The sequence below is a fragment of the Sciurus vulgaris genome (genome assembly GCF_902686455.1).
Source record: "Sciurus vulgaris genome assembly, chromosome: 13".
Taxonomy (NCBI): domain Eukaryota; kingdom Metazoa; phylum Chordata; class Mammalia; order Rodentia; family Sciuridae; genus Sciurus; species Sciurus vulgaris.
Window position 1 is genome coordinate 25,518,568 of NC_136474.1, and position 26,523 is coordinate 25,545,090.

The following is a 26,523-nucleotide window of genomic DNA, read 5'->3' on the forward strand; positions in this document are numbered from 1 at the left end:
CCAGTCAGCATCATGTCACTTCACCTGGATGCTATGCAGGTACTGAGGAACAATAAGGGCAAAGGGTATCAAATCTCACCCAGTGATCAGGAACCCCCTTCACTGGGACTCTACTCTGCACTACTAGAGCTTCAATTATGCTAATGACAAGATTTAAAATCAATGGCCATAAATTAACACTGGTGAAGTACCAGGAAAGCCCTATTCCGGTGGTGTGTGCAGATCTGCCAGCACTGCAGAGGGGGAGCAGGAGTCGCAGTGGGAACCTGCCCGCTCACCTGCACCAGCTGCTGCTTCAGCTTCTGGATCTCCGAGATGTGAAGCTCGCTGAGCAGGTCAGAGACAAGGCTGGGGGAGGGTGGTGCCAGCCCATCCTTCCTGGGTGTGGATGTCTTGTTGTCCAGCGACGGCTTGGCCAGGCCACCGTGCTCAAAGCCATTGACTAGGGCCTCAGCGTCATTGTTGGGCTCAGCAGCAGTGTCATCACTGAACTTGAGGCCATCCAGGGAGACCTGCAGGTGGCTTGTGTAGAAGGAGTCGTTGATGCTCATGTAGTGAGACAGCTCCTTGCGCAGGCTGTTCTTCTGCTCCCGCTCTGTCTTCAGCGTCTCTAGCGCTTCCTCCAGCTGCCGTTCAGAAATCTCCTTGAGTCGAATGGCGTCTTCCAGCTGGCTGTTGAGGTACTCGGTCTCCTCCTCCAGGCGCTTGATCTCATGCTTGAGGCCCTCAAACTCCACCTGGGAAAGAGCATTAATACTCCCACATCAAGGTGACATAGAGATTCTGTTAGGTCTGACAAATTAGTAGAATGTACCACAAAATGTGAGGTGATCCTCATGGTGAAGCGCCACCCTGCAGAGGAGGCAAAGGCCAAAGACATTTCCTCCATCACGGGATGTAGATGCCAAGAACATTCCAGGGCATTAGATGCAAATGCACAGAAACATGCAGCCTACCACTTGGACCAGTGTGCCCATGAGGGTGAGCAACACCAATGCCCAACCCAGGCAGCCTGCCATGCTGTGGCCCTGAGATCACACATCTATGCTGCCATATTTCTGAGGTTTCTTAAAAATATCACCAGGTGTGGGTTGATTAAAATTCTACAAAATTTACTTAGTTAACATGAATAGCCAACCAAGAATCTTAAGGCACATAAAATACATACTTCTATGGTGCTATGACTATTATTTCACAATAAAGGAACTAAAGTTCCCCTGAAGGAGAATGTCTCAGCACCAAACCCTCAGAACTGCAGACCTCAAGGAACTAGAAGGTGGGAAAGCAAAATCAGTCTCACTGATTTGAAAATGTATTTGCAGATGGACAAGAAAAGAGGACAGAAACAGATGCTTGATTTGAGGAGTCAGGGCTTTTAGGCAATTTTTTAAAAAAAACATGTCTTATTCTAAAACATCTCTGCAAAAACAAACACCCCCCCCCAAAAAAAAAAAAAAAAAAAAAAAACAAAAAACAAAAATCAAACCCAATAAAATGAAGCACTGAATGAATCCATGGGTTTTGGACAGGACACCTGGCCCCACATCCTAGGTGTGCTCGCAAGAGGTAGAGATTTGAATCTTGGTGCCAAAAACTGGGGGTGAGGAAAGCTGGGGTGACTCCATCAAAGGCAGGGTCTCCCCAAGTCTCTACTTCTCTCCTTGTATGCTATGGGCTGGTTTCTACAGACGGTAATACCAAGGACCAAAGGACACCTACATGCAGACAGCTGCTATTACCACACAAAGGCATGAGCTGTCACTGCAAGGCTAGGCTGAGCTGGTTCCTGGGGAGCATGACCTGCCCCCACTTGCTTCTGTAAACACACAGGCTTCCTCAGCAGGATACGAACACTGGGCTCCCTGACAGGAACGCTTTCTGCTCTGAGAGGCTCTAGATGGCAGAGGAGTTCCGAGGACAGCAGTCCCTGGCATGCACTGTGCGGCAAGGGTCAGAATTTCCTGAGCAAAAGTTCCCTCCAGGGCTGCGGCTCTTGGAGGGGGGAGCACATTCAAGCCTTGAGTGGTCCCTAGAGTTTGGGCACCTTGTCTCATCATAGACGGGGCTTTCCTCAGCCCTGCTGCAGGTGGAGGCATGGCAACAATTCAGGCATCGGGTCAGCACCTGAGAGAGGACAGAGCCGAGAGGGGTTCTGCTGCCACCACTCTATCACTTCTTCGGTCCCTCCCCACACCTCAGCCTGGCCAATGGTCAGTATACACTGCAGCCACAGGCTTTGTTTCGTGGTCTCAGAGAGTCTAGGCGCCTTTGGCTGCATCCCCTGCCTCAGGTGTGTGTAATGAGACAGGGAGACAGAAGAAAGGGGTGGTGAGAGGGCTGACACCCAGCAGACACGTGTGCCCAACACATCCACAGACTCGCCTGATTCTGTCTGAGCACAGACACTTGCTTCTGCAGGCTGATGTTCTCTTCCTCCAGCTCAGAATAGTCCTGTAGCAGGCGGGCCTCCCGGAACTTGTATTCCTTGATGTCATCTCGCAGGCGGCTGCGCTGGATCTCCACATTCTGGTTGATCTGCCAGGGTAGTAAAAATGTGGGTATGACTGATCTCTATAGCCAGCCAGCCACCCCATTCTGTGCCTCTAAGTGGCACAAAGGGGTTCAGAGTAGCCAGACACACTATGGAATACCACACAACCAGGACTCAGGATCCAGTCCCTTGGGCACCAGTGTGACCACCTAGAGAGAAGCAGTATGGTGTGTAGGGAAGAGCACAAGGTCCTGAGTCAGGTCCCCTCAGCCCTTTTCAGCTGTGGAACCCCTGGCAAGTGACTCAGCCTGCTGAGTCTTAGCTTTCCCTCTGTAAGATGGGGTTACCTTGTTGGTAGGCTGGTTAATGGGGTGACACTATGGCAAAAGTCTGCTCAAACACTAAACTAGAGAAAGGAACACACATCCACACAGAATCCTGTACATAAATGTTCCCAGTCAAAAGGTGGAAGTAATCCAAACATCCATCAACGGGTGAATGAGTAAACAAAATGTGGTTCTATCCATATAATGGAATGGTATTCAGCCAAAGTAAGGACTGACGTCTTGACACTTGCTACAACATGAATGAACCCTGAAGACATTCTGTGGAGTGAAAGAAGCCAGTCACGAGAGGTCACGCATTCTATGTGAAATGTCCAGAATAGGCAAATCCATAGAGACACAAAGTGGATTAGTGGGTGCCAGGGGCTAGAGGGGGGATGGGACTGACTGTGAATGGGGTTTGTTTTTGGGGTAAGTTTGACTTTAAGGGCTGGGGGTATAGCTTAGTGGTATAGGGCTTCCCTAGCATGTCCAAGGCTCTAGGTTCAATCCCCAGTACCACACAAAAATAAAGAAATAAACAACTATGGAATGGTGCACATCTATAAATATTTACCAAAGCTCCTGAAATACTTGAAGTGGATAAATTGCATGGGATGTGAATTATCTCAACAAAGCTCTGGCCTCCAAGTCACTTGCGAGGAGTCAGAAAGGGAGAGGCTATGGCAGAGCCAGGGTAAACACGACACAATCCAGACTGCAGGAAGTCTTAATTTGCTGATGCCCGTGCCACATGCGTAGGACCATACACCTTGGTTTCAGCCCTGGAGACATCTGGGGCCAGGCTGGTGTTTGCGATGGGGGTTATCCCGTACACGATAGAATGCTCAGCAGCTCCCTGACCCCTGCCCACCACATGCAGCCCCTCCTGCCTTGTATTATCTGAAGATGATTCAAAACACTGCCAGTGTTCCCTGGGTGCAAAAGTAGCCCCTAGACAAGCCCCCATCCCCTCCCTGTCCTCTGTTCCTACGGCCCAGGTGGCCTCTCCACGCTGACAATGCCCTGAAGCCCTGTTCCCACCCTTGACCCATAGTTCTGTCCTCATTAGCACTGCCCCCTCATAGTTTATGTGGGATTTGCTCCTGGTCACTTCATCATGCATTCGTCTGAAAGGCTCATGCCTTACTGACAAGACTCCAAGATGCCATGCAGGTACACACAAAACAGCAGTGCTGGGTCAATAAAATGACATGGGACCATGCATAAGAAAAGAAACAAGGAAAGCCACAGAAGGGGGAGAGGCAGGATATAAGACCCACTGACAAACACTTACCACCTGAAACAAAGATCGTATTTACAATTTATGGCAAAGAGACACAGTCCTCTCACGAGGTAACCCAAGGCGGCCACAGAGTCAACACCAGAAAAAAGGGATACCACACAGAGAGGAAGAGAAGACCACAGCCTCACAAAAACCTCATGTGGTAGGAGATGGCGAGGGAGGCACGTCCTGGGCTACAGGGAGAGAAAACAGCCCCAGCACAGCCCCAGGAAGGACTGCAAGCCCCTCTCGACAGCCTGCAGGTGCCATGCACCAAGGCATCCAGGCTCTTCATGCTCCATGGGGGCTCAGGCACTTCTGCCAGAAATGCTCCCTGATCCTGCCCTTTCTTTGCTGAAGCACGTGGCACGCAGCAGTGTGCAGACAGGTGCTGCATGACTCTAGGTGGACACCAGCTGGCTGCTCAGGTGGAATGGAAGCTGAGGGAAAAGTCTGGGCATCAAAACTGGCAGACCTAGGAGGTCCTCCAGGCAATGAGAAGTGCTGGAGGTGTTTTCAGAGAGGAGAAAGATGGAGACCTGCCTGAAGACGGTAGCAGAGGCCAGGCTGGAAGCCTGGTACCACTAGGGACCCCCAGAGACAGGGAGCACTGCACTACTGTGGCCCTCCCTGTGCCATCTGCACAAGTCCTTAGCACCCCCCGCCAGCCTGGCCATGGCACAAAATGCTAGAAGTTCTGTCCTTGTACCATCACCAGGCCAGGAATCCAGAGTGTCCGCCATGACAGAGCCTCCTGCTGGTAAAGAGTGTCTGGGCCCATGCAGGCCTGTGGGTAGGTGGCCCTGTGGTAAGACATAAGAACAGAGAGGCATGTGCAAGTCACACACTGGCCTGGCAATACCAACACGGCAGGTGAAGGTACCCAACACCTGCATTTTCTTTCTGTGGCAACCATGCTTCCACTCCTGACACACCAGCATGGGCAGCAAGATTTAGCTGGCCTGGCACCGCCACCCAGCACACACCCAACTGCAGAGAGCTCAAGCAGGCTCTGACTGGCTACAGAGGCCTAGCTTCCCCTCAGGTAAGCAGCTTCTGCTGGGTGAGCCTGTATGATGTCAGCACAACAGAGATGCTATAGAGGACAAGCTCTGCTCTGTGAAGAGCTGCCTGATTGGGGCAGGGGGCACGGGCACAGACCCAACCAGCAGGGTTCTATTCCAGCTACCCCTTCCTTGGGAGCTCCCAGCAAGAAGGGACCAGTGTGCAGGGGTGTTGGCTACCCTCCCTGCTGGATCCCCAGAGACTCCAACCCCATCCACCCAGGACACTGTCTCTGCCCTAATGGCATAAGACAGCCCCTGCACCCTGCTGGGCCTTAGTGTGAGTACAGGGCCCTGCTCTGCCTGCCTGCCTGAAGTTCTCTGACCTCTGGTTTTCCACCTAGGAAACAAGGCCATGTCCCTCTCAATTCTGTCCAGACTATTCCTAAGATGCTCACCCACCTACCAGGGGCTCATAACCTCCCATGACCCCCCAGAAAGCAGACCACCTCAGGTGTCCCACATAGCATCGACACCAGGGGACAGATCCCCAGAGCCATTCCACCAGCCTCAGTATCCTCTTGTGTGACATGACACTGAAAGGGTCACCAGGATGACCAGGTCTGAAGGGTCAGAACCATCTGACACAGGTTTAAGTATGTTTGGTACCATAAAGTTTCATGTGTTCTCACAGGGTGCTGGGGTATGGAGGGGGACAGACACCTAATCAGTAGTCACTGGAGAGGAAAATCGGAGGACTTGTTGGGGGCAAGGGAAGTGGGCCAAAGGGCATGCTGAGGGCCAGCAAGACCAGCAGGTGGAAGACACAAGTGCCCTCTCCAACCCATGAAGGTTCGAGTCTTAGGCAGCAAGAGAGGATAGACATTTCAGTGGCCATAGAGGAGTTCAGTGTGGCTCAGATCAGGATGCAAAGGCAGCAGAGAGACAGGAGCTAAAGAATGGCAAAGTGAAGGGGGGTGGCTTCTCAGTCAGGTACGTGGGAGGCCAAGACCCAAGGACAGGTGCCAAAGGCACAAGGACCAAAGACAGAGGTGGGCCCTCAAGTAAGAAAGGAGGACAGGGGTACCCAGGGAGACTCAGGATTTCCTCCTGAACCACAAACAGGAACAGCAGGAATTTCCCTACCGGCTCCCTGTCTTTAACTCACTGAACTCATTTCCAGCCCAGCAGGGGTCACCCAGCCCTCTCAGCTGCCAAGGAAAGAGGTGGAATGTGCAGGGCTGGAGAGAGCCCCTGCCCACTCCTGCAATGGCTTTTCAGGACAAGAGGAGCCAGACAAAGGGATGGCCACAGGGGCAGACAGGGATCAGTGATGTCTTCTCCTCCCACTCTCACTAGAGCAATACTTACGGGGGAGGTCACTACAGTGGCTCTAGAATCTGAGGGCTGAGCCCCAGGTCCAGATCCTCCCCAGGCCCCCAGAGCTCACTGGCCCAGGTTCCTGGATGCTGGGCCAACAGCTGCCTACAGGGCCCTGGCCACTGCACACCCTGGTATCCCATGCTCTCCTGACTTCTCAGGGCAGGCCCAGGGTGGGCTCTCTTGGCTAAAACAGGTGTCCCCTATGAGGGGCTTTAGAAACTATGGGAAACTGAGGCTAAAGCTGAATACAAGGCTTTGTCCCGACCTTGAGACTCAGTGAGGGGTACAGCTATCATCAGCCTCTCTCTTCATGGGGACCTAGAGGCTAAAAACTAAGGCCACAACCAGTATTGCAGCTCATGTGGAAACTTCTGGGTCGGCCTGCTGTTCCTGGTGGCAGAGCCACCTTGCCTTGGTGATAGGGACTCACCCTTCCTCAGAGGCACTGCCCCTCACCACTGCCAGGTCTCTCCCAGGCTCTCAGTTCCATCTTTATCCTTAGGGTCAGCAGACCACAAGTTGGTCCTCAGCCTGCAGGACTTGATACCCTTGATACCCTCCTCCTCTGGTGCAGTCCCACCTGCCAGGTGTGGTCAAAGTCCTGAAGAAAAAAATCTTCCCCAGGCAAGAAAGTGTCCACTGATGGAGCATACTGTGGGCACCAGGCCTGGGCCCCACAAAAGGCCAATCACCTCTCTGGTCTGGGCCAGCTCAGGGTACCTGTTTCACCAGCAAGGTGGGGGCAACCCAGACACTTAAGTGCTCATGCGTTCACCTCTGAGCTGTGGAGAACAAGACCAGAGGAACAAGGTGGAACCTGGATGAAGTCACAAAAGCCAGTACAGCCCCAAGGCACAGGGTACAGGCACATCTGCCATGCAGTGCCACTATCACAAGTGACAGACACTACTCCCCCAACCAGCAAACCTCCTTCAGCTCCTGGGCCACTGATGTGAGGCGCTCATTCTCTGACTGCGTGTTGGTGAGGACATTGCGCAGCTGCTTCAGCTCAGTCTGCAGCTCCAGGACCTTCCGCACATAGTACTGCTCCTTGGAGGCCGACTCCTGGATCAGGCTCTCTTCCCGGCTCTCACCATCTGCAGCCACCTTCTTGTGGTTTGTGTGCGCCTGTCCAAATGCCTGTATCAGGAGACAAGACACTTATGACACTGCTGTCCCAGGACCCTGTCAGAGCAAAGGAGAGGTCTCACTGCAGGAGAGCAGGGTAGGGTGAGGGGCTCAGTCTGGGAGGTGCTGTGCAGAGCATGTGCATAAACACGACTGAGCTGCGTATGAAGTGAGCCCGCCTCACCATAATAAAATCTAGTGTGTATGGGAACAGGATGCTGAGGACAGGACCTCATGGACAAGTGTGGCAGGATCCCTCTGAGTAGGACGAAGTGCCAGGTCTTATTCTTGGGGCTGACTCAGAAGATCCTGAGAACCATCAGGAGTCTTCAGACACCACAGACCTGTCTGATCCGATGGGGAACAACCCCAGAGCTATCCACACAGCCCCGACTCCCTTCCCACTCCCAATGGGAAAACAAAGGTCAGGGAGTGCACTGCCACCACACGCAAGAGGTGGGGAGTCTTCCATTCAGCTGCTTGATGCTGACCCATCCCTTCACCTGTTCTGGGAGAAACCTGAGCTGGGCAGTCAAGAGTCCCAGAACCCAAGGACAGCAATGGGGTAAAAACCAGACCGAGAGCCCAGCACAGTGTGTGCAGACCCAGAGGTGAAGAGTACAAGTATATCCCAGACAGAGGGGCTCTGGGGCTCAGGGAGAAGACCCTACAAGTAAGAATGACCAACAATGGGTGCTGGCCTAACCTGGGACACTTAGATCTGCCCATGCCCTGAGGTCAGCAGCTGTGCTGTGCCCACACCCATCCTAAGGACCCTGGCTGCCCTGGTTTCCCATTATGTGCCCCTGGGAGGGCCCAGGCTTTCAGCAGATGTCCTCCCTGCTCCTTCCTCTCTTTACAAGACACCAGGCTCACAGCAGGAAACAAAATCAAGAGAAGGGCTACTACAGTGGAGTAAGAATGTGGATGACTTTTTTTGGTCTTAAAAAAGAACATTTTCTTCATTTACTACTTAACATTAAGTATAGGAATTCAGTCCAAGAAAACAACTGGGAAAATGTGCAAAGTCATGTTGTACAAGGATGCTCCTGAGCTGGGTGATATCTAACATCAACTCATCGAAATACAGAGAGCAACCCACTTCCCTCCGCACAAGGGACCAGCGTAAAGTTCTGGTCTGAGCATCAGGTTCTGCGGCGCCCAGCACAGAGCCAAGGAGAGAGGGAAGACAGGCCCAGCTCAGGGTACCACAAGGACAGAGGACCCTGTCCGCAAGAGCACACATGGGAGCAGAGCCATGTGCTGTGTCCCACGTTGCAGGGAAGCACTGGAATGAGCCACGAGGACAATGGGCCTGGAGAATGACCAGGGATGGCACCAGGCCTGCCTGTGGGGGCCTGGGGCTCACACTGTGACACTCTACAGCGGATCTGTGGACATTCACATCATCCATCCTCTCTCAAGTGGGCAGAGTTTTGCTCACCTGCTCCCAGTCCAGCAAATGCTTTGTGCTTCAACCCAAAGCAGCTCGTCCTTATGATTTCTGTTCTGTTCTCCTTCATCCTGGTCCCAGAGAAGGCCCAAATGACAAACTGCTACATTTGCATAGTACTAGACCCAAGCTGGCTGCCATATGCAGGACATATGAAGGGAAGCTAGACATGGAACCGGCCCCAACCTGGGCTCTGGCCTGAGAGACAGTATCTGCCCTAAGTCCCTCATTAGGTGAGGGCTAGCTGTAGGCTGCAGGCCAGTAGGGTCAGACTTGCATGGACTAGAGTGCAGCACCAGAACTGCTCAGGACAAATCCACAAACTTGAAACTGGAGATGCGGACATCTCAGAGGCTTTCTTGAGGTGCAGCGGATAAACTGTGACACATCATTCAAGTCCAGACTTGCTGACCTGGACCTGGAATCTCCTTTTCCATCCAAGCTCCCAGCCTGGAGCCTTCAGGTCCCCTAGGAGGCTTTTCATACACGATATATTGGAGCCTTCTACCTCTATACCTCTAGTTCAGAGAAGATGGCCACAGGGAATAAAACTACTTCCTGTGCGAAAAACTTAAAAAAACTGAAAGTGAAGGGAATAATATGAATGAATAGTAAGTAGTGGTTTTACTAGGCCACTGGCACCAGGTAATGAGTGAGATAGGATGAGAGGAGCTACATAACAGTCCTCATCCCACAGGAGAAACTTCCGGGTCACGGTACAGAAAACTTGCCTGGGGGTGGGAGGAGGAGTGGCGGCAGACCCTGTGGAGTGGGAGGAGCTGCAAGGAGCTGGAAGACAGCAAGCAGGGCAGAGAAGGCAGGCAGATCTGAGGTCAGATGGATGGTTGGTGCAGGCTGAGGAAGCCAGGCGAAAGGACACCAGGGGCCAGAGGGAACAATCCCCACCACTCACAAAGTCTGAAAACAGAGCTGGCTCCCACCAGCCAGAGCGAGCCCTCCAAGGACTGGCAAAAATCAGTCAGAATTAAACGCCGCTCTGGTATGGCACAGCAAAGCTAAGATAAACCCAGGGCCAGGCTCACACACCTGTAATCCCAGTAACTCAGGAGGCTGAGGCAGGAGGATCACCACTTTCAAAGCCAGCCTGGGCAACTTATCAAGACCCTGTCATAAAATAGAAAATAAAAAGGGCTAGGGATGTAGCTCAGTGGTAGAGAGCCCCTGGGTTCAAGTCCCAGTAATGCAAATAATAATATTAACAACAACAATAATAAATAATAAATAAAGACAAACCCTGAAAGAATCAATGTTTCTAAGCTACTACATCATAGAACAACACTGAAGAACACTCATGGGAAACAAAAGCATTCATCACCAATGGGTGAGATCCACAGCAAACCAAGCTCAGGAGAAAACACCAATGAACTGCACTCAGCCTTGACGTGGCCATGGAAGGAGCAGATGGGCTGAGCAGTAAGGTACCAGAACAAAACCTCCCAAGTCAAGAGCAACGGGGAGATTGGGCATGCTAAGCAGGACAAAAGATTCAAATGAACCAGACAGACCTTCTGGAAGTAGAAAGTAGTGATTCAAAGCTGACACACTGTGCAGAAGATTAACTCTGAACCTAGCAAACTGCCCAAACGAAACCCAACAAAACTGCGCACCAGTCAAGTATGGGACAACTTCAAGGGGCCCAATGCATGGGTAACTGGAGATCCACAGGGGAAGAAAAGGGGACAATAGAGAAAATACTAGAAGACAAATATGACAAAAACAAAAACAAAAAAAGCTAAAAATTTTCCAAAATTTGGTGAAAATTATAAACCCATAAATACCAGCAGCTTGTCAACCCCAAGCACAACATGAAGACAATTACACCAAGGCAAGACATAAAATCGTTTAAAGCCAGGACAACAAAAATACTAAAGTCAGACGGAGAACACGTATGTGCCTTACAGAGGAACGAAGACAAGGACAATGGCGGTTCTACGACAAGCCAGCAGACAAAGGGCAACATCTGAAAAAAGCACAGCAACTACTGACAAGAATGTTACACCCAGGAAAATCCTTCACAAATGAAGATGAGAGAAAGATTTCAGATGCACAAAGGCCAAAATAATTTACCAACAGCAGACCTGCATTACAAGGCATGTTAATAAAATTCCTTACATGGAAGAAAAATGGTGCCAGAGGGAACTCTAAATCTTTAAGGAAGAATGGAAAGCACCAGCAATGGCTAACTATGTGGGTAAGTGTAAAAGACTTGTTCTCATTATTTAAGTCTCTTTAAAAGAAAATTAACTTCAGATTCAATGCAATGCCTATCAAAATTCCAAAGTCATTTTTTGAAGAAATGGAAAGGCTAAATGTAAAACTCATGTAAATTGCAAAGGTCCTAGAATAGCTAAAAGAATGTTGAAAAAGTAAAAAGGAGGGAGGGCTCATAATTTCTAATATTATATCATAATATGAAGCTATGGTGATTAAAACAGTGCGGTAATAGAATTGCAACAGACACAGAGACCAGTAGAACAGAATAACATCCAAAAAAAAAAAACCCCTAAATATATGGTCAGTTGATTTTTGACAAGAGTACAAAAATAATTCAATGGTAAATGAGAATAGTTTTTTTTTTAACAAATGATGCTGGGACAAGTGAAAATCTATATTAAAAGATTTCTATAAAATACTTAGCAATTAAATAACACTTCTAAGTAACCCACCTGTCAAATGAAAATATTTTTAACTGAATAAAAATGAAATGTACATGAGAATTTAGGCATGTCAATAAGCAAGTACTTAGAATATTTATAACACTAAATGCCTACTTTAGAAAAAAAAAAAAAAAACTAGTCCAATCAAGGATTTCAGTTTCCATCTTTAAAAAACTAGTCCATGGGGCTGGGTTGTAGCTCCATGGTAGAGCATTTGCCTAGCATGTGTGAGGCACTGGGTTCGAGTCTCAGCACCACATATAAAAATAAATAAAAATAAAGATCCATCAATAATTTAAAAAAATAAAAATAAAAAACTGGACCAGGTACCACAGGCCCAGGCTAGCATCTGATGAGTTTTGTGAGGAAAGGTCAGCTGGCCCCAGTCAGAATTGTCCTCTGCAGCTGGTGCTCATGTATATTCACTTGTTTTCCCTCAGTTGTTCAACAAATATATGGTAGCATCAATGGTACACTAGGACACAATCTTGCCTAAACCCAAGACCCCTCCTAATCTATTGTGGGAATTCAACTGGTACAACCACTTAGGAAATCAGTACCTACTAAAGCTAAAGTGCTGTTCTGAGGTCCAGCACTACCACTTCTAGGCCTATACTAGGGAGGATCCCTGCATGGGTACAAGAAAAAGGACATTTATAGGAACATTATTTACAAAAGCCCATACCAGTAAATTTCCAAGTACTGTAAACAGAAGAAGGATCAATAAATTGTGACGTATCAACACAACAGAACACTACGTGGAAATGAAAAGTGGATATTGTTATACAGACAACAGAGATGTATTTCCTATGAAACTAAGTGAAAGATGCCAGAAAATCGAGTATAAACTGTATGTACTTTACACACAGTTCTACATCAAGTTTCTATCTAAAGTTCCAATAAGTAAAGCTTCCTTAGACTGTTAGAAGTAACCCTTGGGATAGGAAGGGTCAGTGCCTGGAGGGCAGCTGGGGAGAGATGAGGTCTTGATTCTTGATCTTGATCTTGATCTTGGTCTTGGGGCTTGTTACTGGGTGCATTCACCTTGTGAAACATATACTTCTCTGGGCACTGAACAGTTTGATCCTTCATAGGAGCAGCACTGTTTTCTTGCTTGGTGGCTGCAGTTCTTCACTGGGCCACAGTGTAGCACACTCCAAGGTTTTGGTGTTGGGTAAAAGAAAATGGCCTGAACCAATCACCAATCAGACTGCCTCTAAGCCCACTGGTGGGAAACCTGCCCCCTACCAAAGAGCTGGACATCAAAGCTGCCAGGAAAATCATTCCCTCTAACTCTTAAGTGAAGAAATCTCACCACTACAGGCCCAGGACCATGACACTTCAAGAGTTTCTCAGTCGGCAGGAATAGACAGAGCTTCTCATTCAGAAGTTGCCTTTCCAGAGACAGATGAAGAGATTCACACAAGATTTCAGAATGCAGCCACAGGTATGCTTCAGGAGGCTAGTGAAGTGTACCTGGCAGGTTTATCTGAAGATACCGGTCTGTGTGCCACCCACACTGAGAGCCACTGCCATGCCCAAAGACATCCAGTTGGTTCACTAAAGATGGGGAAAGAGCTTAAGTGAAGGCAGTTTTTATGGAGTTTTATAGTAAATTCTATAAAATACTTTGGTATTTATTTATTTATTTTTTGGTAAGAAATTGCTTGTAATATATTGCATTTGTATTTAAGTCATTCCATCTTTTACTCAGGATGAATGCTAAAAGTGATTGTTCACAGACCTCAGGAGTGACAAGTTGCTAATATGCAGAAAGGATTGATGCTGTTTCCTGCTTCTCAGGATGCATGTTTCCATATGTTAATGAGTTGTTGGATAGCTATTAAGGTACTAGAATTGATAAACAAGTGTACAGGATCCTTTTGCAATGAACCTTGTTAGGACTTGATCCAAGTGTTTAACAATTGGGGCTGTTAAGTCTGACCACACATCACTGTGATACAATGTGGGCTTTTTCAAGGGTGAAGACACAAGTCTTAGCCATAGTGTAACTTACAGTTTAAAAAAAAAAAAAAAGACACTTGGCTGCCATAGAATATACTTATGTACATTTTAATAGCTACTTTATGTGTTATAGTGTGAATATTTTTAAATTAAATGTTTTATATACACATAAAATAACAAATAAAACCCAGTTCTGATTTATGCTCTGTATACTTTTCTTCAATAAAAAGCTAAAAGACAAAAAGTCAGAAAATGAATAAATGAAACTCAAAAGTAAGAAAGGAGCTAGCTGCAGTGGCACACATCTGTAATCACAGAGACGCGAGCTAAGGCGGGAGGATCACAAGTTCAAGGCCAGTCTGGGCAATTTAGCATGAACCTGTCTCAAATGAAAAAGAAAAAGGGCGGGGAATATAGCTGAGTGGTAGAGGCACAAGGTCCCGGGTAAGCTCTCGCCCTCCTGGACCACAGGGCCATGCTCATCTGGGCTGTGAGGAGGCAGCGCCTCAGTGATGTCTCCTAGGGGCTGCATGGGTGGATGCAGTTCTTGGCATGAGCTGCTGGTACACACCCTGCCCACTGCTCTGAAGCTGCCCAGGTTCAGCAAGATCCAACAGGCTGGAAGAGTCCAGGCATGAGGTCACAGCCAGTCAGGCGCCTTTAGAAAGGAGCCTGCCCATGTTTGCTCCTGGCCAACACACAGGCCCCCCTCCCCACCCCTGGGATGCTGGTCTTTAGGCCAGCCACACCCAGGTAGATGTGATGCAATCATCTGTGCCTACAGGGAGCTGAGCCAGACATGGCTAGGGAGGCTGGATCCTCCCTTAGGGACATGGCCACAGGATGTGCGCTGGCCTGACAGACTGTGAGGAGGGGAGGTGCAGGCACAGGAGTTAGAAGGCAAGCTCCAGGTCAGGAAAAGAAATCACAGGGGATGGAGGGGCAGGACTTGAAGATCAAACATGGTGGAAAAGGTGGATAAGGGAACAACATCAGCAACCACATGGGAAAAGGAGGTCCTGGGGACTCTTGAAGCACCAGGAGTCCTTCTGAGGGCAGTGGGAGACAGTGGGCAGCAGTGAGGGCTTTAAGATGGAGGAGTGGGCTGGGTAGGAAGGAAGTTGACACCAGACCACACGGAGGCCAAAGGGGAGGGTCAGGGCAGGTGGGGGCAACCAGGGCCAGGTTGGGGGCGCTAGAAGGGAACAGTACCTGACCTCTACAAGTGCTGTATTTGTATGGCCTCCCTGCTTCATCTGTGGATCTGGGTAGAAACAGCGACAGACTGCACGTTCCCAGCACACAAGGCCTGGAGTCACTGCATCCTTGCGCCTTGCCAAGGATGTAAGGTCTGGCCACAGTATGGGATGGTGCAGTGCCAGGGTAGGGGGCACTTGCAGAATAGGACCTTAGGGTCACATCCAAGAGGTGAACCCAGCATCCCACCCCCACTCCTGGGCAGGGCAGCATGGGCAGTGCAAGACAAGCCCTGCTGCCCCCATCTCAGGCAGCAGAGGCAGCATTCCTCAGTTGGTCCACTATGGAGATAAGCTGCACAGGAAAGAGGCGAGTGGCCATGGTGGCACCAATCACTGTGCCTCAATTCCTCATCTGTGACCTGGGTAACAATGCCTCCCACTTGTGCTCACTGTTGGGCGGATTCAGTCAGTTAACAACTCCTTAGCAGAGCCTGTGTGGCCTCCCACACCACCAGCCCCACCTGGCCCCCAACAACAGGAGGCTTAACCCACAAGTTCAGAGAGCCACTAGCTTCCTGCTCTCCTCTGCCTCCCCTTTGCCCCAGAAGGTGTCAACTCTCCAGTCAGCATATGCCTGACTTGGGATGTGTCACTGGATCAAGTGTCAACATGCTGAAAACCCCCCTCCCCAAATGACCCTGGGCCAGGGGCAGCAGATGAGAGCCTGGGTGGCTCTGGAATGAGCTGCCCAATGGCCAGGCCCCACCCCACACCACATGCTCTGGTTCCCGCTGCCCTAAACAAAGGCTGAGAGCCAGAAGCAGAAGCAGGACAACAGGGTAATATCAAGGACTGATAAGCAAGGAACAGTTTAAAAGCAGGCTCTTACTGGTTTCAAGACCCTAACACCAATATGCCTCCTACAGTTTGATTTAGGGGATATCATTGACCATCTGATGGCTGTATTTTAATAGAACAGGTGGCAGCAATTCTCATCTCATGCCTTGGGCATCTGCAATGCCTCCAGTTGTCACCTGGGTGCACCTCTACCAACCTGGAACAAATTGCATGCTACTTTCTGTGGTCTGTTATATAAAATCTGTAAGTACATGCTGGAAGGGCCACATCCCTTACCCTGAGCCTAGTGCAGAGGAGGAAATGGAGGCAGCTGATTAGCATCTGGGAGGATAGGGAGGTGCCCCAGGTGGAGGGAACAGTACAAGTGAAGCACAGAGGTAGGACAAGGTGGTGCCCACTTTAAAGAGTAACAGGAACTGATGAGCAGTTCCCAATTCAGTGCCTACCCCGCTCTACCTGCCCCATGGCTGGCCAGTCCCTGCTGGTGCCCTCAAGGCCACATGCCAGAGCTCCTAAACCTCCGTGCTGTTCATCGGCACATAGGACATGCCCCTGCTCTGCAGTCAGAGGGACTGCCTGGCTCTCTGATGATGCCCGCTGAAACAATTTCTTCACTTACAAAAAAAACCACCCCACCTTCTTGTTTAGAGAGCAATGTGGATACTGGACAAGAAGAATGTCTGTCCCAATCATACAGGCTGGCCCTTCAGTCTCTGGACCAACCTGTGAAGGGCCTGGGAACAGGGGTACAACCCCATCCCCACAGATCATCTGTCCACAGATCCCTGTCCACAGGGACCTGGTTTCCTAGAGAAGACCTATGCCAACAGAGCAAGGAACAGGCCTCCAGGCAGGGCTGTCCCCGGGAATTCTTTCTTCCTAAACCAGTTTGGTCATCTGATGTAGCAGCCACAACATTTGCCAAGGCAGGCAAGCTGCCTCAGCATTCCGATGAGGCAAGGCTTGTTCCAGGAAGCAGTTTCCACAATGAAGCTGGGATCCCCCACTCCTTTGTCAGGTTGACCCAATACCTATCACCCATAGACGGTGGGTCCAACACTTGTTCCTGAAAGGCCACCATGCCTGTACCAGGGAGGGTCCACCTTCCTGAGTGGCTGGGCCTGGGAATCCCAGGAATCCCTGAATGACACCACTGGCCCATCCTGGCACATCTGCCTGGGTGGGGCCCACACACCACCTGCTGAGGGAAGTTACTGCTAGACTCCCAGTCAGGGCTGGGGAGCAGGGTGAAGATGTGACCCTCATCTACTTCTGGTTCCACATAATACCAAATGGCATCAAATCTTATTAAATTCAAGATGGGGGCTCAGGCCTAATTAAGCTGATAAAAATATAAGCTCAACACTACTGTTATGAGATAAAGAATTTACAGCATTAAGAGATTAAGTTCACAGTCAGAGGTTGAATAAACCTTTCGTGACTCAAAGAGCCCAGTGTACTGTACCAAAGTGTCCAATAAAGCAAGAGATCTGGGACCTCCACAGTGGCAGTGGCATGCCGCTGACACTGCTACAAACACAGAGGACAACAGCAGGACTGAGGACACAAACTTCTTTCCAAGGAAAGATCTTTTTGGAAGGAAATGATATCCAAAAGGGACGTAGGACATCAGACTAATCTAAAAAAGAAACTCCACTTTCACGTTTGTGCACCATGGAAGAATAAAATATGGTATTTCATATTTCATATTTCAAGTTTTCTGTAAATCTATAACTGTTTTAAAAAATAAACATTAGGGGAAACTGTTAGCATGCACCAAAACATGAAAACAAAAAAAAAAATGATCTGTTAAATCGTGTCTGTATAGGAGAGGACACACAGAACAAAACAACAGGAAACTGAGTAAACAAAAAATAGAAACATATCATATCAAAACTCAGGGATCACTGCCAAAAAGTACTGTGCTGGAGGAGGGGCGCTGCACTAAAAATAAACATTCATGATAAGGAGAAACAGCATCTCTGCTCAGCAAGTTCAGAAACTGAACAAAGCAGTAAGGCAAACGTCTCACAAAGGGAAGGGGACACAACCAAAACCAGAAACAAGACTGCCAGAAAAACGACCCATGCCACGTTTTTGAACCACCCATGGGTAAAATCCTTGCCAAGTACACATCCCTAAACAGGTATGTGCGGACTGAGCCACCACACGTCCATTCCACCTCTCATCCCTGGTCAAGTGCAGCAGCAGCAGGCCTGTCCCCTGCAGAGAAGAGCCAAGGCAGGAAGCATGTCCAAGAGAAAGCCCAGGTGCCAGGTAGCAAGGCAGGACTCAAACCCAGGTCGTGTCCCTGTCACTACCACATCCACTCAAGCAAGCAATGTTTGACAGACCTCAACCTGTTTTTCCTTCCAAAAGGTAGAGGACCAAAGACCAAGCCCATGCTGAACGTGGAAGCAAAATCTCGTACAGAGAACCAACATATACCCTACAAATTATTCTCTGTGATCAGAAGACCTTGCCCAGGAACCAAAAAACAGTAAATGAATTCTTTGTTTTAAAAAAAAAATCTGGATTTAGCATCTGCTATGGAACAGGATAGCCAACGAGCATAAGTAAATCATACCATACGTCAGAAAGGAAATTACCAACTTTCCTGCCACAAGCATTTTTTTTTGGCGGTGCTGGGGATTGAACCGAGGGCCGTGTGCTTGCGAGGCAAGTACTTAACCAACTGAGCTATATCCCCAGCCCCTGCCACAAGCATTTAAAAAGAAATCCCTTCAAATTAGATTGTTGGGTAAAGAATACATAATGAAAAAGAGCAATTATGTTCATAACTTTGACCTCAAAAAAATTAACCCCAGCCATTAATTTGACTAGAAACATGATTAACTCCCAAGAAAATTAAAAATACACTAATGAGGAAGGTTAAACTTAAGTAGCAAGGTAAGATTCCTCAATGGAGTTTATTCCCTGTGGACACCAAAGCTGTAGAGCGGGAAGGAAGTCGATTCAAATCTTTTGGATTACTTCAGACTAATAGCAAACTCTATCTAGAAGATCAGTAAGCAAACGCCTTTCCCCCTTAATTCCATTTAAACATGTTAAAAAAGACATAATCCACATACCATAGTATCTACCCTTTAAGTATATAATTCAATGGTTTTTCATACATTGAGTGGTGTGAATATTACATTAATTCCACATTTTTACCACCCCCACAAAAAAAGCACCCCTCTCCATTTGCAGTCACTTGGTAGCTCCTTCCCCCTAGACCCTGACACCACCAAGTTATTTTCTGTCTTGATAAATGTGTCTATTCTAGACAGTTCACATAAATGGACTCATACAAGAGGTGTCCTTTTGTGATTGGTTTCTCCACCTGCCATAACATTTTTGAGGGTCTCCTATGTTGTAGCATGTGTCAGTCCATCACTCCTTTTTTTCGACTGGACACTAGTCCATGGCATGGGCAGACCACATCCTGTTTATCCATTTAATAACTTGATGAATGTTTGAGCTGTTTCTACTTTTTAATGAATAATGGTGCTATGAATTTTTATCTGTAAGTTCTTGTGCAGATGTATGTTTTCAGTTCTCTTGGGTATATATGCCGAGGAGTGGAACATGGTATCTCTTCAACTTTTTTTTTTAAGTAACCAAATTGTTACCACAGTGACTACCCCATTTTTCATTCCCACCAGTAGTGTAGCAAGAATTCCAACTTCTCCACATCCTCACCAGTACTTGTTATTGTCTGACTTTTGATTAGAACCATCCTAGTGGGTTTGAGGTATCTCTTCATTTTATAATGAAATCATTAGTAACAATAAAAGCTACCACTTTGTAAGTCTCCTAAAGCATGCTATTCAGCCTAATGCCCATCTCAAAGTTCTGAGAATTCATGTTCCCATTCTATTGAGGAAGAAACTAAAGCTCTTGGCCTGAGGCCATGAAAGGGCAGAGACTCAGCTGGAACAGAGCTGTCCCTGCACAGAGGTGTCAGAACTACTGCCTGATTGCCACAGGTGGTTCTATCAAGGGCTCCCACACTCATAAGAACATGACAGCCAGGCCTCGTGGTACACGTGTGCAATGCCAGCACTCTAGAAGCTGAGGCAGGAGGATCATAAGTTTGAGGTCAGCCTTGGCAACTTAATGAGACCCTGTCTCAAGATAAAAAAAAAAAGGGCGGAGAGTGTAACTCAGAAATAGAGTGCCCCTGGGTTCAATCCCCTGTACTGCCAGAAAAAACAAAACCAACCAACCAAACCACAACAACAACAAAACCCAAGGTGGATGGCCAACAAGAACACTGGATTAAGGTCCTGACGGGTTCATGCCAGAAATATTGGAAATGGTCCATGGGGAAGACAAATAGCACTGGAGTGAGCTACTGCGACGTACTGACTGGAATGGATGGCTAGTACTTAAGTCAAGACAATACCAAGGACCAGTGGTGAAGACTGGGGCCCCTTCACATTGCCCTGCTATTTGGAGGAAGGGCCATTCAAGGCACACTAGTGAACAATAGACAGAAGCACTCTCCATCCACAGGAGTGTTTAAACAGCCCCAGGCTAGAAACTACCCAACTGCTGTCTACCTGAGTGGACCAGGAAGATGCAGTACATCTACACAACAAGCCACACATGGCAAAGAGCTGCAGCCACCAACAACTACAGGCATCACCAATACCAGTCTCACAAAGTATCGCTGAGCGAACACAGGTAGCTCCATGTACAGTAAGTTGAAAGTGGGCAAGATCACTCTGTGGTGTCAAAGCCCCTAGAAAACCCAGAAAGCAGCCCTTGGTAGGCTGACAATACAATTTTGTGATCTATTGGAGACTGTGATAAATCATCAAGTTGTACCATTATGATCTGTATAGTTTCTGTATTCACCTTACATTCCAATGAAAAGTGAAAAAGCCCCTGAATTTAAATTAGAGAATAAAAATGACTCCCTGGCCTACACAGGTGCCAAGGAGTCTAAAACTGACGTGTTCTCTGGTTAGTGAAATCTACATGTCATAACCACCTGGCTTTTGTTTCTATAAATTTTAACAGCTTATGTGAGAATGGGGAGAAGCAATCTAGCTGCTTCTCTCCAGTGTGATCAAACTGTATAATACTCATTTTTCTTTTTTCCATCATTTGCATATTTCTTATGTGGGCGGGCCACTGAAACCAGTCAGCTGGAATCCAGCCAGGGCTGCTGGTAACAATAGTTCATTTTATTTTAAGAAACTAGTGTAAAATGATGATTATCAAAACTGTATGAATAGGGCTTGAAAATAGTTATATTTAAATTAAAAAACAGAGAAACAAAATCAGCTCTGAAACAGAGTACTGAAATAGAATCAACCCACTTAAAAAAAAATCCCAAAGCAATTCAACCATAAGGACACACTATCTTACGTATAACACTAAAGCGAGGAGAAAGGAGTCATAACCATTCCCACTCCTGGAGAGAAAAAAGAAAGGGAACAGAATGGCAAATGGACCCCAGGGATGAAGCAGGTATCTGCCAACACACACATGCACTTAAAGTTAGTGCGTTCTACTATATGTAATTATAGTTTAAAAGGTCAATGAAACTCTAAACCAAATGTACCCTGAGTCTGAATATACTCCAGGGAGTTCAACTACCCATTATTGATGAAACAGTATCAGAGACAGGATGAAAGATCCAATTTCCCTAAATGCACTTCAGTAAAAACCTGATATAAGAACACAGGGTCAGGTCAAGAAATAGTGACAAGAAATGAATGCAGATTTACAAAGGGCCATATGCCCCAAATTATCCCATAAACAGATGCACTGAGGAGCTACAAAGCACCAGCTGAAATAGTCACAGGGCTATGCAATGGACTGGCAGGGGCCTGGGGCCATGAAGGAGGGGCAGGGTTGGGGGATGGGTATGAAAAGAACTGGAACCCCTGCCTATTGCTTAACCCAGTAATGACCTAAGACAAGAAGGCCCCAGGTGTGTGCAGATGCTCCTAGCAGCACCAGACACGCAGGGGTCCAGGGGCCTGAGACTGCAGTTGGGGGTGGGGTCCACTGAACCCATCAGGAGGGGCCTTCCAGGTCCTGGGGCATCTTCACTGGGTCTGCTCTGTTCAGATACCCCCTCCCCATCCTGCTCTAATCCCCCCAGCCTTGGGCTGCTCAGTATAGGGGCACCTTGGCTGTCACTGCTTGCTCTAGCTCCGATGGAGCCTGGGGTAGGAAAAGGACAAGGACAAACAACAGCTGCTAACAGGAAAGCAAGAGAGCCTGGCCCCAGGGAAGGAGGGCAATAAGAACTAGTTTTCACAGTTTGCCCCAACAGAAGCTCATTAGTTTCTCATACAAGGTATTAACTTTTACAGAAGTGAGAAACTTAACTCTGAGAACTCCATAAACATTTCCCTAAGGGGGTCTGACAGAATAAATAAGAGAAGGCTGAGGAGCTAGATCTGGCACTGCCTAACCCTGCCTATTCCCCAGAATTCCCTGGGGAACTTGAAACTTCTGTTCTCAAAGGCGGGAACACCTGTGGCTTGGCCGGGATCCTGGGAAGCTTGGACTTCAGGGGAGGTCTACTAATTTGGATCTGGCTGAAGCAGGACCTGTGGTCTGAAACCCCACCCCATTTCCCATGGAAATCACTTCCCTCCTGAAACACAAGCATCTGTTGCACAGATGCAGGGTAAGTGAGGCAGGAGAGGGCGACCTCCTGGGGACCTGCTGACATGTGGATAAGAAAGGAGAGGGGTTCTGCCAAGAAAGGTAGGAGCACAAGCCACACGTCCACACCAAGCCTGGTGCACAGTCCACAGAGGCTGTTACTCAGGAGTGAGAAAACAAGCTCCTGACATGCACAACTGTGGTAGCTGACAGGAGCTGCACCCCAAGTGGTTCACTGATCGCTAAAGCAGGCAGGCCGAGGGTTTCACTTAAGAAGCAGACACCTGAGTGCGCACTCTGTGCACTGTATTAGAGGTAAATTATACCTCCATTTAAAAAGTAAGGACTGTCATCAGCAATGTCTGCTCCTGGGGGACACAGACCATCCTCAAAAATGCAACCTGATCTTAAAACAGGGCTCAGCTTCACCTCACAGTGAAACACCCCAATTCCAACAGCAGCAGGGTCCTCTGGCAACCTCTAGGGAAGGGTCCGCTAATCTTCCACACAAATAAAAAAACTTGTAGAGCTGGAAAGAGTTCTGCAACTTCCGTGCTGGATCCCCATCAGCCAGGGTATCGCCAGGGTCTAAAATGGACTTGGCATCAACCCTCCCTGCAAACAGCAGTGGCTGCAGCATCGTGGCCCAGTGTGGGAAGTCAAGCAGTACTGTGGAGAAGCAATTATTTCCCCTGCATTACTGGGGATTGAACCCCAGTCCTCTGTCACTGAGCTGCATACTCAGTCTCCAGTATAGCCGAGATTATAGGTGTGTGCCACCACGTCTGGCTGTGGAGAAGCACTTTGCATCAGACTCTGCTACAGTGGGAAATAGATATGCATGCTGCTGCACCCTTCCAAAACCCCTGCAGGCTCCAGGAAGAGGTCTCATCCTGCACCTCCCTCATGGGAGCCCTGTGGGAACAGAGCTCTTGAGCAAAGTCCAGGGCCCAGGGTCAGGCCCAAGGTCAGAAGGAAGGCTTCTAGTAGGGAAGTAAAGTTCAGGAGCTCCCCCAGAACAAGAAAAGCTCCTCCAGACCAACAGTACACTTGACCAGCACCCAGACAAGCCAGTTCACAGATGCCAAAGGAGGCTTGGTCAGGAGGCAGAGGCAGGGTTGGCCATCCAGACACACAGTGTGGGGCATGAGGGGACACTGTGCCAGCACTGAGTTGGAGCCTCCCCTCCTTTGCAGGTGTAGGGATGAAAAGGATAAGCCCAAGCTCAGCAGGTATTGGGCACTCAGAGGAAGTATCTATGTAATGAATGGGGGACAGACCTGGGGACACAGCTAAGAGATGGGCAGATGGGGGTGACGGGTCCAAGAGATGCTAGAATACAGGGTAAGATTGGGGGTTCAGGGCATACCGGGGTGCTGGATAAGCTGGCTTTTCAAGTTCCTGTGGGCATCTCCTCTTCCCTCCCCCTCCCCTCCAGTCAGTGAGAGAATGTAACCCAATGATTAAACAGCAGGAGTGGCTCCCAGACCCAAACCTTTTCCCACCCAGCACCTCCAAAGCTGAGGCTTAATCCAAAGAGGGGCACTAAGGTATCCAAGGTAGACAGGACCTGTTCATGGGCCAAATCACATAATGGGCAGAGGAAGGAGCATTCAGATCTCCAGGTGTAAACTGCAGGGGATGGAATTCCCATACTCATCTTCCCACAGAATTATTCTAGAAGCACAAATACTCCTGAGATCAATTTAATAGGCCCGGGTGTGGCCAGGGCTTTGAAATGTTCAAAGTTGTAGATGATCCTGTGCAGGCAGATCTAGTTAATGGACCTGCTTACTCAACCAAAGGGACTCCAGGAAACCCAACATCACTGTCTCCTCAACCAGCTTTTCCCATCTGCCCACACCCCCTGGGTGAGGGGCTCCACGAAGGACCATCTGGGCCAATTTCCTCCTCCTTTTGTTCAAAGGGTACTGCCTGAGCACACAGCAAAGGGCATGGACTCCAGGGTCCCCAGAAGAGGACAGAGGTCTCACCTGAGCCTCTAGTAGTCTATAAAGAAGACCTGCCACCAACCCCATTTCACAGTAAGCAAACTGAAACTCAGCAAGGTCAGATGATTTGCCTAGATGGCACCACAGGGCCTGTCACTCCCAAAATCATCTTTCTTCTTTGCAACAGGGTGGTTCCAGAGAAGGGGTCCAGAGAAAGGCAGAAGGGTTATTGAGGAAGAGGTGTTGAGGAAGGGCCAGGAGATGGAGCTGAGTCCTGAGGAACTGAGAAAGCCTGGGCTGGCAGGGGGGCAGGGAGGAGGCCCAGGCCTCAAGAAGCAGGACCCTGGGAAAACTATGATGTCCCTACAACAGAAAGTGGGGGCTCTTGGGAATCAGGGGCCAGGTCCACCAATATCTGCCCACATTCCACCTCCCAGCAGACCTCACTTGTCTATCAGAACACACGCCACAGACCTACACTGACCCAGGCTTCTCCAACAACCCATTGGTCCCTCTTGTCCCTCAGCAAGAGGCTGAGGGAGTGGCCTACCCTTCTCATGGTTCTCTTTCCCATAGGAACCTCTACTCTTGTGGCTATGGGGATCATTAGGACAGAGGACCTGTGAGGCACCCTAACGGGGAACAGTCTGGGGCTGTATTGGTTGTCACTGCTGGGTCACAGCCCCTCCTCTGTGAGGCCCACATCAGTCTGCAGTGACCATATTCTGTTGCCAACTGAGAACCCCAGCTGCCTTGGGCAGTATCCAAATGCTAAGCTGCTTTTAGAAAACAGGGGATTCATCCCTGGACAGGAGGGATTTAGCCAGAATTGGGTGCCATTTAGAGAAGATTACACCCTAATTGCCCTGGTGTCAGCAGACAGGCTTCTGGCCAGCTGAGCCCTGGGGTTGGCAGAAGTCCCCATGGACCAGAGCTCCCCCACCCAAGGACACAGAGTCCAGTCCTGGGCCCTGGAGACCAGTCCTCATCTTCAACCGCAGCTGGCTGCCCTGATACAAACCTCCATTCAGCAGCGTATGGTCAGGGCAGAAGGGGTGGCCCGGGGCCCTGCTGAGTGCAATTCAGTTCACATCTGCTCTAGGCCAGGGGGGATGGCTCAGTGAGCAAAGCAGTCTGGTTTTCTTCTCAATTCATCTCTAGTCCTCATCACTTTTCTTCACCTCATTAACCCATTTTAGGGAGGGGCATCAGCAAGGCTCTAGGCAAGAGAACCCCAAGCTTGGGTATCTCCTCACAAGCCTAGAGTTATTTCCACTACAGTACCTGGGACACAAGAGGAGCCCAAGGAGAGGCAGTCATAGGTTGCGATGACACAAGCGCTCAATCATCCACAAGTTCTGGAAAGTGGTAAGGTCTGTTGGCCCATTGCAACCAGGCACCCCCTGTCTAGAATTGCAGTGGTGACAGGCACCCTGGGTACCCAGTCAATCTCAGTTGTCTTGTGGGTGGGTCCCTGCCACAAGGGGCTCGCACACCATGGTGAGACCCCCAGGTTCAGACTGAGGGATGCAGGACTGGGTGTTTCCTAAGAGGGGCAGAGCAAGCCCAAATGTCTGGTCTCCTACCCCAACCCTACCCCCTCATGCCTTGAGGCCTCTCCCCATACCTTGACAGATCACCAAGGGGAAGCCTTTGTTTCTTCCTGGCCTGTCACATGACCCTGCATGGTCATCCTGGACACATTCTTTCAAAGACCACCGTAGGCCATGTCACGGTCTGCCACAGCTTGAGTAATTTGTTCCCACCAAACTCATGTTGAGACTTAACATCTCAAGGCAGCAGTACTAGGGCCTCACGGGAGATGTCTGGGCCCTCATGAATGGACTTATGGCTTTCTCATGTGGGTTCAGCCCCCTTTCTCTTCTGTATGCACCTGCTAGCCCTTCCACTTTCCACCAAGAGTTGAAGCAGCATGAAAACCTCTCCAGAAGTCCAGCAAATGTAGATGCCACGCTCTCAGACTTGCCAGCCTTCAGAGCCATGAGCCAAAATAAACCCCTAACCCTTTTAAAATGATCTGATCTCAAGAATTCTGTTACAACAGCAGAAAACAGACTAAGACATAGTTCAACCACAAAAGCAGCAACCCTGGTTCCAGTAGTAGCAGCCACCATGCAAACCACAGGCAATGACTGCTCCAATTCACA

At 48.9% G+C, this 26,523-nt stretch overlaps 1 protein-coding gene across 2 annotated transcripts in view; it reads right to left on the reverse strand.

The window, feature by feature from the left end:
• The window catches only part of BICD2 (BICD cargo adaptor 2), a 46,344-nt gene that overhangs the window by 8,397 nt on the left and 11,424 nt on the right, over positions 1–26,523 (reverse strand). For both annotated transcript variants that reach the window (XM_079109435.1, XM_079109434.1), the window contains exons 2-4: positions 7,414–7,626; positions 2,383–2,535; positions 279–737 (exon numbers count right to left, since the gene is read on the reverse strand). In XM_079109435.1, the coding sequence (XP_078965561.1) occupies positions 279–737; positions 2,383–2,535; positions 7,414–7,626 (825 nt within the window). The remainder of the gene's footprint in view (positions 1–278; positions 738–2,382; positions 2,536–7,413; positions 7,627–26,523) is intronic.